The 14,234-nt window shown below is 45.5% G+C and overlaps 1 protein-coding gene across 6 annotated transcripts in view; it reads left to right on the plus strand.

The window, feature by feature from the left end:
- Positions 1-219: 219 nt before the first annotated feature.
- Positions 220-14,234, plus strand: part of GRM1 (glutamate metabotropic receptor 1) — a 173,776-nt gene continuing 159,761 nt past the window's right edge. For 5 of the 6 annotated variants that reach the window (XM_015858190.3, XM_015858192.3, XM_015858189.3 and 2 more), the window contains exons 1-2: positions 238-463; positions 1,808-2,681. In XM_015858190.3, coding sequence (XP_015713676.1) covers positions 1,916-2,681 — 766 coding nt within the window. In that variant the 5' untranslated portion in view covers positions 238-463; positions 1,808-1,915. Of the gene's footprint in view, positions 464-1,807; positions 2,682-14,234 lie in introns of all 6 variants that reach the window. The other variant, XM_015858187.3, reaches the window with a different exon arrangement.

A 14,234-nucleotide genomic window follows, 5' to 3' on the forward strand; every position in this document is an offset into this window, starting at 1 on the left:
CCTGTTGCAATACGCTTATAAATATACGTATACATTTCTACTCATAGTGACAGCATGGCTGTTGGGTCCCCCAGCGTGGTCTTAGTCCTTTCCGAGTGCCAGTCCCTTGCTTGGGGTTTTTTCTAATTGTGGCGAGAAGATAACGAATAAAGAGCCGCGGGGAAAGAGACCAACACCTCCCCGCGGCGGCTGCGTGTTCCGGGTGACGCCTCCTCGTTCGCTTCCAAGACAATAGCCGAAGAAATTAAGGAGGGGGAGAAAATGCCCGATCCCGCCGTGTGAGATAATGGATGAGCGCGGGGTGACCTGTTTTTTTCCTTGCGGTGGAGCGGTGCTGAAGACAGAGGGCACCAGCGCCCAGCCCACAGCCGTCGCCCCTCAGCCAGCGCGCCAGCTCGGGGCGCCCGGGCAGCCGCTGGTGCCTGCTTCGAGCGGGCGGCGAACGCCAGCCTCACCGCGCCAGGTACGCCCCGGGCTGCCCGACCTGCGGGGCGCTGCGGGCCGGAAAGGGCGAGGGGCAGCCGGGGAAACACACCGCGGGCAGCGCGGCTCTGCCCCGAGACTCGGCTGCCCCGCAGCGTGTAGCCACGCCGCTGCGGCTGCACCCGCACCTCTGCACGATGCCGGGAGGGCAGGTCGGGAGGGCGGCCGGCGTGCCTCGGGCTCTGTGTTGCCGTGTCTGTGTGGCGGGGTGTCGGTGTGGCGGGGTGTCGGCGTATTGTCGTGTCGCTGTGTCTGACTGTGCGTGCGGGAAGACCGCTACGGCGGCTCCAGGCGGGGGCACAAGTTTGGGGGAAGCGCCCGGCGGTTGGGTCGGCGGTGGTGGGACCGGGGACAGAGGAACGGTGGGGCAGCGGGGACGGCGGGACGCCTGGGCGGTCAGGGCAGCGGGATGGGGAGCGGGCGGCGAGGATGCCGGGGCGGCGGGAGCCAGAGGCCGGGCTCAGAGATGCCGCCGGGCGCTGTCCACGGTGCTGACGGCGCTGTCCACAGTGCTGACGGCGCCGCCGCGCAACACGGACCGCTCTCCGGCTGCTGAGCGGCGGAGGCCGGTTCAGCGGTGCTGGAGGCGGTGTCCGCGCCGCCTGGCACCGGGCACGGCGCGGAGTCTGCAGGCACAGTCTCCGGGCTCGCCGGCTCCCCTCGCCCTAAGGCTGCCTGCAAGGCGTGCCGTCAAAGCGTAGCAGGACTTTGCCCGCTGTTGCCGTAGTAACTGGAGTGTTTTCCCTCGGGGCAGGTGTGTGTCCCCGGTCGGAATACAGCTTTGCTCCTGACAGGCGGAAAAGCTAAACTAAAAGGGACCCCTTACTTCTCTTCTCGGCTGACCTTTAAATGACATTTCCCGTCGGTGGCAGAGCAGAGCTCTCGCTCTCTCTTCATCCCCTTTTTATCTCGGGAGAGGAAATTCCCGAGCTGAGGAGCTGAGAATGATGCCTTCGGACGTCAGGAAGGCGAGAGGGGCAGCGCTCGGCACCGCGTCCCTGGCTGGGGTGGGCTGTGCCGTCTCCGGAGCGCCGGGTGTCCCGCCAAACTTTCGGCTGTGCCGCAGGAGGGGCGAGGGAAGGCGCTGCCGCCTGGGCGGGAGAGGCGGGCTTAGGAGCCGTTCCCATAAACACAAGCACAGGGGAGTGTGGCAAGGCAAATAAACACACACCTTAATTCCTCTTGAAACGTGCTTCCTAAAGACTTTACTGGAGCCAGCTGCCCTACGAAATCATTGACCTCCTCAAACCGTGCCTCTCTGTTGAGCTCTGATTTGACGTTGAATCCCCGATGAGCGTTTCATATTCTGTTTCTGTGCCACCAGGTTAAAAGTCACTAGGATGACAGCTGCCTGTACACCCTCGAGAGTGGCGCCGTGAGACGTGGCTGCGATGGTATTAGGAGCAATCGGAGAACCGGCGGGGGGCAGCGGATGCCGTTCCCTACATGTGCTCGCAGCTTACGCAGCCAAGAGGATCCCAGCGGAGCCGTAGCCCGGCCGCGGACAGCACCGTGCACCGCAATGACCGCTGTGCTGCCTCTCGTGCTGCCTGCGCTGCTGCTGGCAGGTGCCGCTCTGCCACCAGCTGCCGCCTCTGCGCAGCGCTCGGTGGCCCGCATGGATGGGGATGTCATCATTGGTGCCCTCTTCTCGGTCCACCACCAACCACCAGCTGAGAAGGTGCCTGAGAGGAAGTGTGGGGAGATCCGGGAGCAGTACGGCATCCAGCGGGTGGAGGCCATGTTTCACACCTTGGATAAGATCAATGCTGACCCAGTGCTGCTGCCCAACATCACGCTGGGCAGTGAGATCCGCGACTCCTGCTGGCACTCCTCAGTGGCCCTGGAGCAGAGCATTGAGTTCATCCGGGACTCACTCATCTCTATCAGGGATGACAGAGAGGGCGGTGGGCGCTGCCTCTCCGACTCCCAACCACAGCCCCCAGGCCGCCTGAGGAAGCCCATTGCAGGAGTTATTGGCCCTGGCTCCAGCTCAGTTGCCATCCAGGTGCAGAACCTCCTGCAGCTCTTTGACATCCCACAGATTGCCTACTCCGCCACCAGCATTGACCTGAGTGACAAGACTCTCTACAAGTATTTCCTCCGTGTGGTCCCCTCCGACACACTCCAAGCCCGTGCCATGCTCGATATTGTCAAGCGTTACAACTGGACTTATGTGTCTGCCGTGCACACTGAAGGTGGGTCCGGGGGGAAGGTGGGAGACCACAGTGCCCATCTGCTGCCCAGGAGGAGATGGGTTCTGCCTGGGCTGAGTGAAGACCCTGTGGTGCCTGTCCAGGGGGTTCTGTGGAAAATAGAGGGAAGCAAGGCAGTTCTGTGGGGTTCTAATGTAAAGATTTTTACCTGAACAATGTGTTCACAGTCAACAGATTTCCTTCATTTAAAATGTCTTTTATCAAAATTAAAGGCTGTTTTATAAAGGAGTGTCAGCTTATAGGCGAGCTGGGTGGACCAACATAAATTACAGAAATTATATTTTTTTATAGATTACTGTGGCATTTCTATAGTCCAATTATGGGCCCAAAAATGGGATTTTCAAGTATAAAATTGCAAAGCTGATCTTATTATTGTTGTAATTGTGCAGCTGTTCTCTTTACCTGAGCATATATCTGCTGTGGGTTTGATTTATGATTCCCCCCACTTACAGAGCTGACTCCACATCTTTTCTTCTCACAGAGATGGCTCAGTAAAAAGTGTGAAGAGCATACACTGTCACGAATAAATAAAGAAATCTCCAGTAAGATTTGCATATACAACACGCAAAGATGAATCGGATTAGGCTGAATACTTAAGACATAAAAGTTCTGCAATTTTGGAAGAAAAAATGCATATGTAAGAGCAGGAAGCAATGACCTGACATTTGCAGTTCATTTTATGCCACATCACAGATGAGAAAACAAACTGCTGGAAGGAGTGGAACGCGAGCTGTTAGGATTCTTTACTGCTGACAGATAGGATTAGATGTTGTGCCAGGCTGGGGTGAAAAATAAACACTGAAGGGGTGAATTATGTGTGGATGCAAACTGCCGATCTCCACTCCGTGCACTTCTGGGGAGCTATGAGCTCACCCTGGCTAAGAGCTGCCTGAGGGGATCTGCTCACTTTCTGCAGATGCAACTCCTTAACATGGGTAGGATTTATCTCTTTAGGAAAAAACTATAGCTTCTGAAGGTTATTTGCTCATTCGTTTCTCAAAGATCATTGTAAGTAGCAATTTAACCCACTGCTTGCAAGAATTTTTAATTCCATATCTATTTTTACAGTAGATGATGACTGAGGAAAAATGGTTGTTGCAAGATGTTTATGCAGGATTTAGACTGATACTTCTGAAAATACTGGATCAGTTCTGCCCCACGAGGTTACAATCTCCTCTTAGAAAACATCATGAGGATTTTGCAGATAATGCAGTACAAGTTACATTATTTTCTTTCTTCCTTATTTATTTATTTATTTATTTATTTATTAAATCTATATCTGCCATACCCTTATTGTTAGAGTGAGGCTGCAAAATCCCACTGCAAATGTATGTAACAAACCTCAACTTCCTTGTTCCTTCCAGGAAGATGTCATTAACCCTATGGCAATTGCTGATGGTTGGATTCCAAAGACTTTTTTTTCTTTCCCATATGAACTGAAATAAGTAGACATGAAATTGCTGTGAGTTACTGCAGTTCTGTTTCTTGAAATCCCATGCATTCACAGTGAGAGCTGGTTGCTGGTATGTTAAAGGTGGAGTTACTCTGCAGCTCCATCCATGTTATGTTCGGAAACAGAGGGATAAAGTGTAGCTAGAAACAGTCCTCCTCCACACTTACTCACTGGCCCCTGTACCATGCTAATAGTGGGCTGCAAACCATTCTGGGGTCTCACTGGTTGGGGAATGACGTCAGTGGGACTGTAAAAAATGGGACCATTCCTAGGAAGCATGCAGGTTGAAGCTGCAAAAAAGTTTCATTTTCAGAGTATTTAAGGTCTGATCTGATCACCTCTTGAGAGCTGCAGAGCTGCTGTTTCTGCCCAGTCCCTCAGTCTCATGGGGCCCTACAGCTCAGTGCCTGCAGGCACCCAGCCACAAGGGTATGAAAAGAGTTCACCAGCCTATGGCCTGTGGCAACCAGCAGCGCTCTGTCAGTGACATCCCAGAGATGACCCGAATGTCTTGGTTCCTCCATTCCCCTTCCTCTGCTCCCATACACTGGATGGAGTTCTTTGAGTGCCCCAAATAATACTGGTCTGCAGCAGTGTACTTCTAATGGAAATTGGAAATAAATGCTGCACAGTTTGGTGCCAATGTTTCTTATCACAGAGCCAAAAGAATCAAAAGAGTAAAGTCACTCAGCCCATGGCATGATGTCCTTCAAATAGTTCCCAGTATCCTTCTTTGCATGTGATGTGAAGACCCACTCTTCTTGTGTTAATGCCATTACTGGTGACCACATTTACCTGTATACAGTTCCTGTGCATTAATATATGATGTTACATGGAGTTCTTTTTGCATCATTGCTTATTAAGGCATATAAATGCTGCACTTGATTATAAACTTGCTAGTGAAAAAAATCTGTTTTTGAAGGCTTGCTTAGCTCCCTTTAGATTAAAACTGACACATACAGCTCCACGCTGCAGAACAAACAAAGGCAAGTTACTATGTCTGGTTGTTATGTATCTCAGTTGAGCATACTTACACATGGTGAGAGCACATTTATTTCAGAGTAGGCAGCAGTCATGAAATGATGTGAGAAATCTGTGCGTCTGCCTGCAGAAGGCTGTGTGACTATAGAGTAGCTGCAAGGCATTTTCAAGACTTATTTTTTTAAGGATTCTTCAAAGGTACTTCAGTGTTGGAGTTCTTGGCATGGGTACATCTTCTCAGATCCTAGGCTTGGAAGGCATCCTTATCTAGAAATGCAGATAAGTGTCTAACTCCAGGCCAAGGCTTCTTATGCAAATCAAAGGTCTTAAAAACACGTGTATGAAGTTGGGCACAACTCTATAGGTGTTCCTGAATTCAGGTCATGTTCACACATACCAAATGTGATAAGGGCTGTTTCCTGAAAGCACAGGGCACTTATGAGATTGCTATGCATTACACTAGCTTCCCAGACCCTTAAGATGCCCACACACTAGCTGGTACTCAGCAGAGTCTCCAAAAAATCCCTCATCTTTATCCAAAAGGCAGGAAAGATGATGGTATCAGAAGCCTTTATATGATCTCATTTTCCAAGGAGGTCGAGTCAGAATAAGAAAATAGAAATAGATTGTTGGAAGTAACCGCGGGAGACAAGTCTCATGCTATCATGGTCAACAAGCCTCGTTTATTAGGTGTTACAGCATCTCATTTATACAATCAGTAATAAGTTCATGCATATTGCAAAAGTTAAGCTCAGGATTGGTGAATTAGACATTACTTCATCTGACCTTTGTGGTTAGTCTTATGGATACTTTTTCTTTGCAGCTCTGTCTACACCTTGCTACACATCTTGCTTTTCCCTTAGGCCGTCCTTGCTTCTAGATACATATTTCATCTTTAGCTACATACCCTGTCTTTTCACATCCTGATTTCTTCTCAGCTGCTTAGCCCGTGACCGTCCCTAGGATAAACCATCTTTGTCTTTAATCACATTCATTCTTTTACAATTTAACTAGTGGAATCTCTTCATGTCCTTTCTCATGAAGCCATTCTGCATAAACACTCTCCACATTTCCCCCGTTTTCTTTTAAAATGAAAAGGCTCAGTTTAACGACCGATTAATCATATTTAACAAGCAGTTCAGTTCATTTGTTCAATCAGTTCTCATGTAGTTTTATCCTGCTCCATAGCTGCTGCTCTGTGAACTTCTCATCTCGATCCATGGCTGCTGCTCCATAAAATTCTTCTTGTATTACAACAATTCCAAGATTCTGCCTATAGAGTAACAACACTACTTAAATTAATAACATAACTATTATAACTCAATCAAGACCTCGATTGACAATACTCTAAAAGTGAAAAAAGAGACAAGTCAAATACAACACAACAACATTACTGTTAAACCTACTAAAAAGAACAAACATGTTTGTACTGCAACCTAAGTTTCTTCAACCTAAAAATAAATCCGTGAGGGTTCCATTGTGTTAATCTGTAACTGATCAGTAAAAGTCTTCAATTTTTGTATACTCTGATATATTGATTTTAATGACCACTAAAATTTGTGCAATAAATGCTTTTAAGTTGTTCATAACCATGCTCTACCAACTGAGTTATCCGGGCTAATAATTGATTAATGATCGTGCAATTTAATGAAGTAGCATGTCAAATAGAACCAATTTTAGAGGACAAATGTACTAGAGTATCACTAGGGGCATTAATACTTATTGACCCTTGAGAAACAGCAAACCATGTTGGTGGTGGATGCGACAGGTAGTGCCAGCAGGGCGTCCCCTGCTTCAAGGTGCACCTTTCCTCTCTCACCCATCACAGATTCTCTCCTGCATTCAGGGTCTGAAGGATTTCTTCCAGTTGTACACCATATCCGCATGGCCAGTGCGTGATATAGAACCCAAGTGGAACACCTGCTTGGAAAACAGAATAAACTATCAAATTTAGTTCTATTAGCGTGCACTTTTGTCTAAAATGATGCATGGTTATATTTTCAGATCCCAATTAATTGGATGTAAAATAGGTATCTGTTATATGATACAGGGTCATCTCTTTGTCTAGAATTCCTTTCCAGGTTTTGTCTTTGCAAATTAAGAAAAGCTAATTAATAGGCTAATAACATCATAACCAAACAGTACTAAAACATTAAAAGAGCTATTCCTGTAGATTCTAGCATTGATTACATCAAATCCTGTTTAATACACATCTGATCTATTACTAAAATAGAAGAAGCACACAACATCCTAGCTAATGCCTTAAACTCTAAATCTTGAGACTGCATTGGTAAAACAGAAAATCACACACTATGTCAAACTATTACTAATATTATCTATAACACAGCAAGTTACAAAGTAATACCACTAAGTAAGAAACACACAATCACAATTACTATAAAGGCTGGATGCTATTTTCTGCCTTCAGATGAGACCAAAGATATCATGCTGGAACCCACACAGGGCCAGTCCCTTAGGAAATATGAGCATATTCACGACCCCAAGTTGTCAGTGGTAGAGGACAGTCCCAAAGTCCTGTGGCCATATTCCAAACATTAACCATAGGCTGTTCCTTTAGCACCGGGGAAGCCTCAAAATGACGATCCACATAAGCTGTATCTCTATGAACACGATTCAAAAAATTCAGCACAAACAAAACAAGCAAAACCTTACATAATATTTCTTGTAGTGTGCCTCCCATATTCCCCCTTTTTTGTTTATTAATAAGAATGGATTTCAATGTTTGATAAATGTGATCAGTGATAGCTTGTCCAGTGGGAGAATGAGCAATGGCTGTAGTATGTTTAACACACCCTTCTTGGAGGAAAGTTTGAGTGGCCTTAGAGGTATATGCAGGCCCATTATCTGTTTTTGTAGTATGTGGGATTCCCATAGCAGCATAAGCAGATAACCAGTGTTTACGGGTGTCATGACTGTGTTCACCTGTATGTACTGTGGCAAATATGTAAGAAGAATGAATATCTATTGTTACATGTGCATTTTTTACACGGCCAAATTCAGGAATGTGAGTGACATTTGTCTGACACAGTTGAAGAGGTGCTGTGCCACATGGATTTGTCCGAGTCTGAGGCAAAGAGGTATCAGTCAAATTATGTAGCCGGTATTCAATCATAAACACAGCGTATTGCATAGGAGAGAGGATCATTCTTAACGCAGTTTTCCAATCGTGAGGGGTCATAGCGTAAGTGTCACTGTTTGTAACCAAAAGATTGTATGTAAAGGCTGACCGAACTCTGTATGTTCTTATTGACTCCCTTAGCTCCTTCACTGTCTCATAAGGCAGGGATTCCAAATGGGGGACCTGATTAGGAAAGGTTTGCAACGTGTCAGCATCACCCCTTAATATTGTTTCTTCTCTGCATTGCTCTAAGACATCACAGTACGCTGTAGGGAAATTTGTCATTCCTGCTTCCTTCAAAGTATCATCAGGAAGAAATGCGTCCGATTCTCTTTCTGGATCTACAGGACCTGGGTCACAACAATCCCCTGGTTTCAGTCCATCCGTGTCTTTAACCACGTTACACACGGGCTGCAGAGACACAGCCGCGCACGACGAGGGAGGGGCGGCATGGCGAGGTGCAGAGAACGACGTGGGCGAAGCAGAGGGCGGGGGTGCTGTAGAGACCGACAACGCGACGAGCGACGTGTGCGGGGGGGCAAGCGGCCGCTGGCTGGGAACGGCTGGTTGTATCAGAGCGCGGCCGCTGTTCTTTCGTGCGCTGCTTCTCACGTTTCCCGACTTCCTATAGCATACAGCAGCGTTGTGGGTGTTGGATTGACACTTGCTGCACCAAATCCCAGCGGCTTGGCACTCGTGACGGATGTGGCCAGTTTTTTCACAACGGAAACATTTCATGAGGGAGCTGTTCTGCGAGCGTGGGCTTGTAGCGACTGCAGCTTGGAGGGGTGCAAGGGCTGCTAACACTTGATTCTGAGAAGCCTCAGCCTGTGCCTTTAATCCTGCCCCTAGCTCTTTAATAGCCTCAACTATGAAAGCCTGAGCCCCCGTGGGCACGCTCGATAGTCTGTCTAACGCCTCCTCTATTGTCCAGTTACTCCTCAAAGTACTTAGAATGCTATGAGCTGTAGCATTACAATTCTGAAGTGCACAATGTTTTAGCATTATTTCCCTCATGTACTCTGGTACTCCAGCCTTCTCTATGGCTCCAGCTACCTTATCTAGAAACACTCCAAAATCCTCATTTCTTCCCTGCCGGATTCCCATATAAGACGACAGCCCACCTGGTGCCTTGATCTTATCCATAGCCTGCCTGGCCAGATACATTGACTCTCTACATTTAGCTGGTCCTAATAAAGCCTGGGCCTCCGTCCGGATGAAAGGACCCACCCCTAAAAGTTCTTCAACAGTTACGTTATACAAGGGATCTCCGGGCTGCCTAACTATCACAATTCTCTGTTGGCACATCTCTTCCCAATAAGCATTAAATAGCAGTTGTTCGTGCTGCGAAAAAATCAACCTAGCTATAGCCCCACAATCAGATGGCAACAAAACCTGAGTACTCCAGATATAATCCAGTATCTGTCTCGCTGGCTCACTTTTTACTCCAAACTGACTGAGAGTAGACCGCAATTGTAACAACAACTTCCAATCCAAAGCACTGATAGCAGCCTGTGTCCCGCCTGCAGCATTAGGCGAATACCGCCCCGGCAGCACCATCTGTGGCACCGCTTCCAACGCCTCACCGTCTCCCGCCTCTAAACAAGCCCGCGCCAGCGCAGCCCAAGCCTCCCCCCGCTCCCGCGCGATGGCCTCCGCCAGGTCACTCTGTGCCCCAGGGAGCGGCTCATTGCAAAGGGGGGTCGAGGGGGCCGGCTGTAGCGCCATGGTCGATGCAGGCGGCTCGTCTGATACAGACGTGCAGGGAGACGGAGACGGGGCACTCGGCTCCGCAGCCACTGGCAATGCAGGCTCGGCGGCCGGCGGCAACTTTACGGTGGACACAGCAGGGGGCCCCGGGCAATCTGACCATTCATTATAATTCTTATTCCTCTCCTGCACAGCACTAGCTTGTTCTACCGCTTCCTTTTCTGCCTGATATTGCAACAAATCATTATAAACCACACGCCACCACTTCCCGCATTTTTTAGCCATTTTCTCCCCATCTATCATTCCCTGAAAAATTGCATCTCCAAATTTACGCCACTCAGCAAGATCATGCACTAAACGCGGATTCTGAAATAACCCTTTAGCATACCCATACACTAATAACTTAGGGAGTTCCTTTCCCAAGTCTATCCCCTTAAACTGTCTCCGCCTAAGAAAAGCGGAAAATAAATCATATGCTGCTTGCCTGTCCATTTTTACTCACGTCGGTACCGTTGCAGCCCTCCAGGCTTCGGCAGCACGTGTCGGTCGAGCCCACCTGTCGTGGTCGCTCGAGACGCGGAGCTCCAATTTTAGCTCTTTTCGTCGTCCGTCGGGCTGTGAAATCCGGACCCGAACCCAACGCAGTTCTTCACCCGTGGCGCCCTTTTTTCCTTATCACGTCGGGGTCACCATTTGTTGGAAGTAACCGCGGGAGACAAGTCTCATGCTATCATGGTCAACAAGCCTCGTTTATTAGGTGTTACAGCATCTCATTTATACAATCAGTAATAAGTTCATGCATATTGCAAAAGTTAAGCTCAGGATTGGTGAATTAGACATTACTTCATCTGACCTTTGTGGTTAGTCTTATGGATACTTTTTCTTTGCAGCTCTGTCTACACCTTGCTACACATCTTGCTTTTCCCTTAGGCCGTCCTTGCTTCTAGATACATATTTCATCTTTAGCTACATACCCTGTCTTTTCACATCCTGATTTCTTCTCAGCTGCTTAGCCCGTGACCGTCCCTAGGATAAACCATCTTTGTCTTTAATCACATTCATTCTTTTACAATTTAACTAGTGGAATCTCTTCATGTCCTTTCTCATGAAGCCATTCTGCATAAACACTCTCCACAATAGATAATGTGTGGTCCTGAATTTTCTATCTCTGGCCTCACAAAATGTGTATAAGATTTTTGGTTTTGTGAACAGATCTGTTTGACAACTGACCATCTGCTATTTACAGACCATTCTTGCATTTTAGTATACAGATATCCCTTTTCAAACAACGTTTAAATTACAGCAGGTTAACATGTGGATTTGGTGGAAATATCTTTGGAAATGGACCATTTAGTTAATAACACCAAATTCTGATTATTTATAGGTTTATTTTACTGATAGCACCAATATATGATCAGTTTGTCAGATTTCTATCACAAGGCTTGAAATAAATTATGACAAAATGAATGGCAAAACTGTAGAAAGTTTCCTCTCAAAGTAGACAGCGGTGTATTTAATTATCTTCACAGGGGTTTTTCTTATATCCTGACTACCACACACTGCGTTGTAGTAACATACAGGAAACTCATATGCATGGTTATATATATGTGTTGGAATGAGAATGGCAAGGACTGGACCTTGCTATTCATTGCAGATTTCACAGAAGAGAAGGTTTCTTTTGTAGAACTCACAGAAATAGCTATAGATGTGTTAGAAAATAACGCTCCTGTTTAAAGGTAAGTGGGGCAATATCCACCAGTTGGTTCAAAGGAATACATTGCTTTATTTCTCACAAGCTGTTCTTACAACTATTTCTAATAATGATATATATCATTAATTTCTTGGTGTTACTAGATGGTTGGTATTTTTCAGCTAAATTATGGTCAGGCAATAATGAACAGCAACTCCAATTCCTACACTTGAAATTTCAGAATTTATCAATATTCCTATCAACAGCCATAAAAATTTTCGTAACCTCACAAAGTGTGAACTGTACCTGACATGTTTGTTCCCAAATACCTTCTCCTATCTATTTTTTTCTCCATTTCAACAGCTTCACCTATCATCAGCAGAGGCTTTCTGATAGAGAAAAAGGAGAGAGAAATGTCCTAAGAAGGACAAATGGTAATTTAACAACAGGCAAGGACTAGAATTCTCCCTGTATTAGACGCATTAATTATATTTATTATAAGGTGTTGTGCTAGGAGAATCACTTACGTTGATTGATGTTGACCAAAATATTGTATGCAACCAACACTGCAGAGGATCAAGAGAAATTCCTTCTGAAATATATATTGCTTTGCAGTACTCCTAAATTCACAAATAATCAAAGTTTTCAACTGTACAACTGGCTGCTACATGAGTTAAATCACCTCAAAATACTCATCTAATATCTGTGCCTGCCTTCTCAGCAATATTTGCAGAGTACATATTTATCAGTAGACACCATGGGTTCATTTATGCTTCACTTCAGGCTTTTTTTTTCTCCTGAATTATCCCCCTGTTTTCAGATTTGAATGTTCCATATCCCTTGCAAGCTCCTGCAGGATTCTTGTCTCAGTGAAAACTGTTTAAAAAGAAAAAAGTAAAACAATCTGAATGATCTCAAAAACCACGTGAAAATACCTCTATGATAATTCTTTTGAACTATAGTTCATGAGATGAAGGTGCTTATTCTTGGTTTTCTCTGGCAGAAAAATAAAACCTGTATCAAGCGTTATAAGTAGGAGTAGTGCGATCCATTGAGAAGGAATCTTCAGGGGTCTGATGAGACACTGAATTTGTAGCTGCATTAGAAGCTACCAGAATGATTGCACTTGCTATATGCAACCTAGAAAAATACCGATCGAAGTCACTACAAACTGGTGCTCACTGACCTGCTTGATAAACCACTGTGATTTCAATATGTTTTCTGGGTGGCAGGTGTTCACAGCATAGGCCACCCTCACAGATGGCACTAATTAACACCTGTGCTGACAGTCTGATGGGAACGGCCAAACACTGATCGGACATGAACTGTAATAGCTTTTCAGTAAAGGAAGCTATCTCTCCATCTCTTTGCTAAGGGAATTGTTTATTGTGAAAAATAACCTCTTAGCTGAGAACTCCATTTAACATCTAGAGAAATATTTTATACTAGTCCTTCATCAGTGGAATGAATATTAAAAGAAGTAAGAGTAGACCATACATAGGGCGCACCTTCACAGCTCCCAGGTGAGTAGCTGCCAATGGACCTTTCCTGTGTGAATTTGACTAATACCTTTTTGCACCTATTTGTATACCTTTCTCCCTGATGTCTTAACAGTGATTTTTATAATTTAAGTATATGTTGTGTGAACAAGTTGTTTCCTCTTATGTGCTTATGTTTGTTCCTGACTGCATTACATTCATACGTCTGTACAAAACTTCTAATCATTTGTTAATCCTGATCATAATTTTGTTCTTCTGGTTTTAGCAGGAAATTTTTGGGTAATAGTTGCATGCATTGCTTTAGGTAGAGTACACCATGGTTAAATTCAGTCATGAAGTAACTTGCTCTGTATGGCTCTTGCATCTTTCCTGATAAAATTCTACTCATCCACCACCTTTTCAGCTCCCACAATGCACTGAATGCCATCAGAAAATACTTTCAAATGACCACAATGACTTCTTCTTAAAAGGTAAAGTCTAATTCATAGGCCATTGTACACAGGAGTTTTCTCATGTGTATTACTCCGCATTAATTAACACAAAATTTATTTGCTATCCTTTTGTTCCTATCTGTTAGCCAGTTCTTTATCCATAGCAGGACATTCTGTCTAATCCAATATTTCTTCTGCTTCTGTGAGAACAACTACTGAGGGATCTCATCAAAAGCTCTCTTAAATTTCAAATGTTTTATAGTTATTTTATCATTTGTGTGGTTATTTCCTCCATCAAGCGAATCTAGTAAACTTCTGAGGTATGTACATAGGTCACTCTGAAATTAGTGCCTTCTATTTATTTCCATGGAAACTACGACTGATACAGAGAGCACAATAACAGAATTTGGTAGATCAAATTCAGAGTTATATCAACTACAAAACACTATTTTTCAGCACAGTCACCACCATTAGCTATGCATTTTTGCCAGTGATGAACAAGAGCCTGTATGCTATACTTGTAAAAATCTGCACCAGTGAAGGTACCCACTGTCACCACTGCCAAAACAGAACCACCCACCACCTCACTGTGTTCACATCCATTGTTTGGCCCCTAGCAACATTCAGCAGAG

Source organism: Coturnix japonica, chromosome 3 (assembly GCF_054131305.1).
Source record: "Coturnix japonica strain WE chromosome 3, WE-NBRP24, whole genome shotgun sequence".
Classification (NCBI taxonomy): Eukaryota; Metazoa; Chordata; class Aves; order Galliformes; family Phasianidae; genus Coturnix; species Coturnix japonica.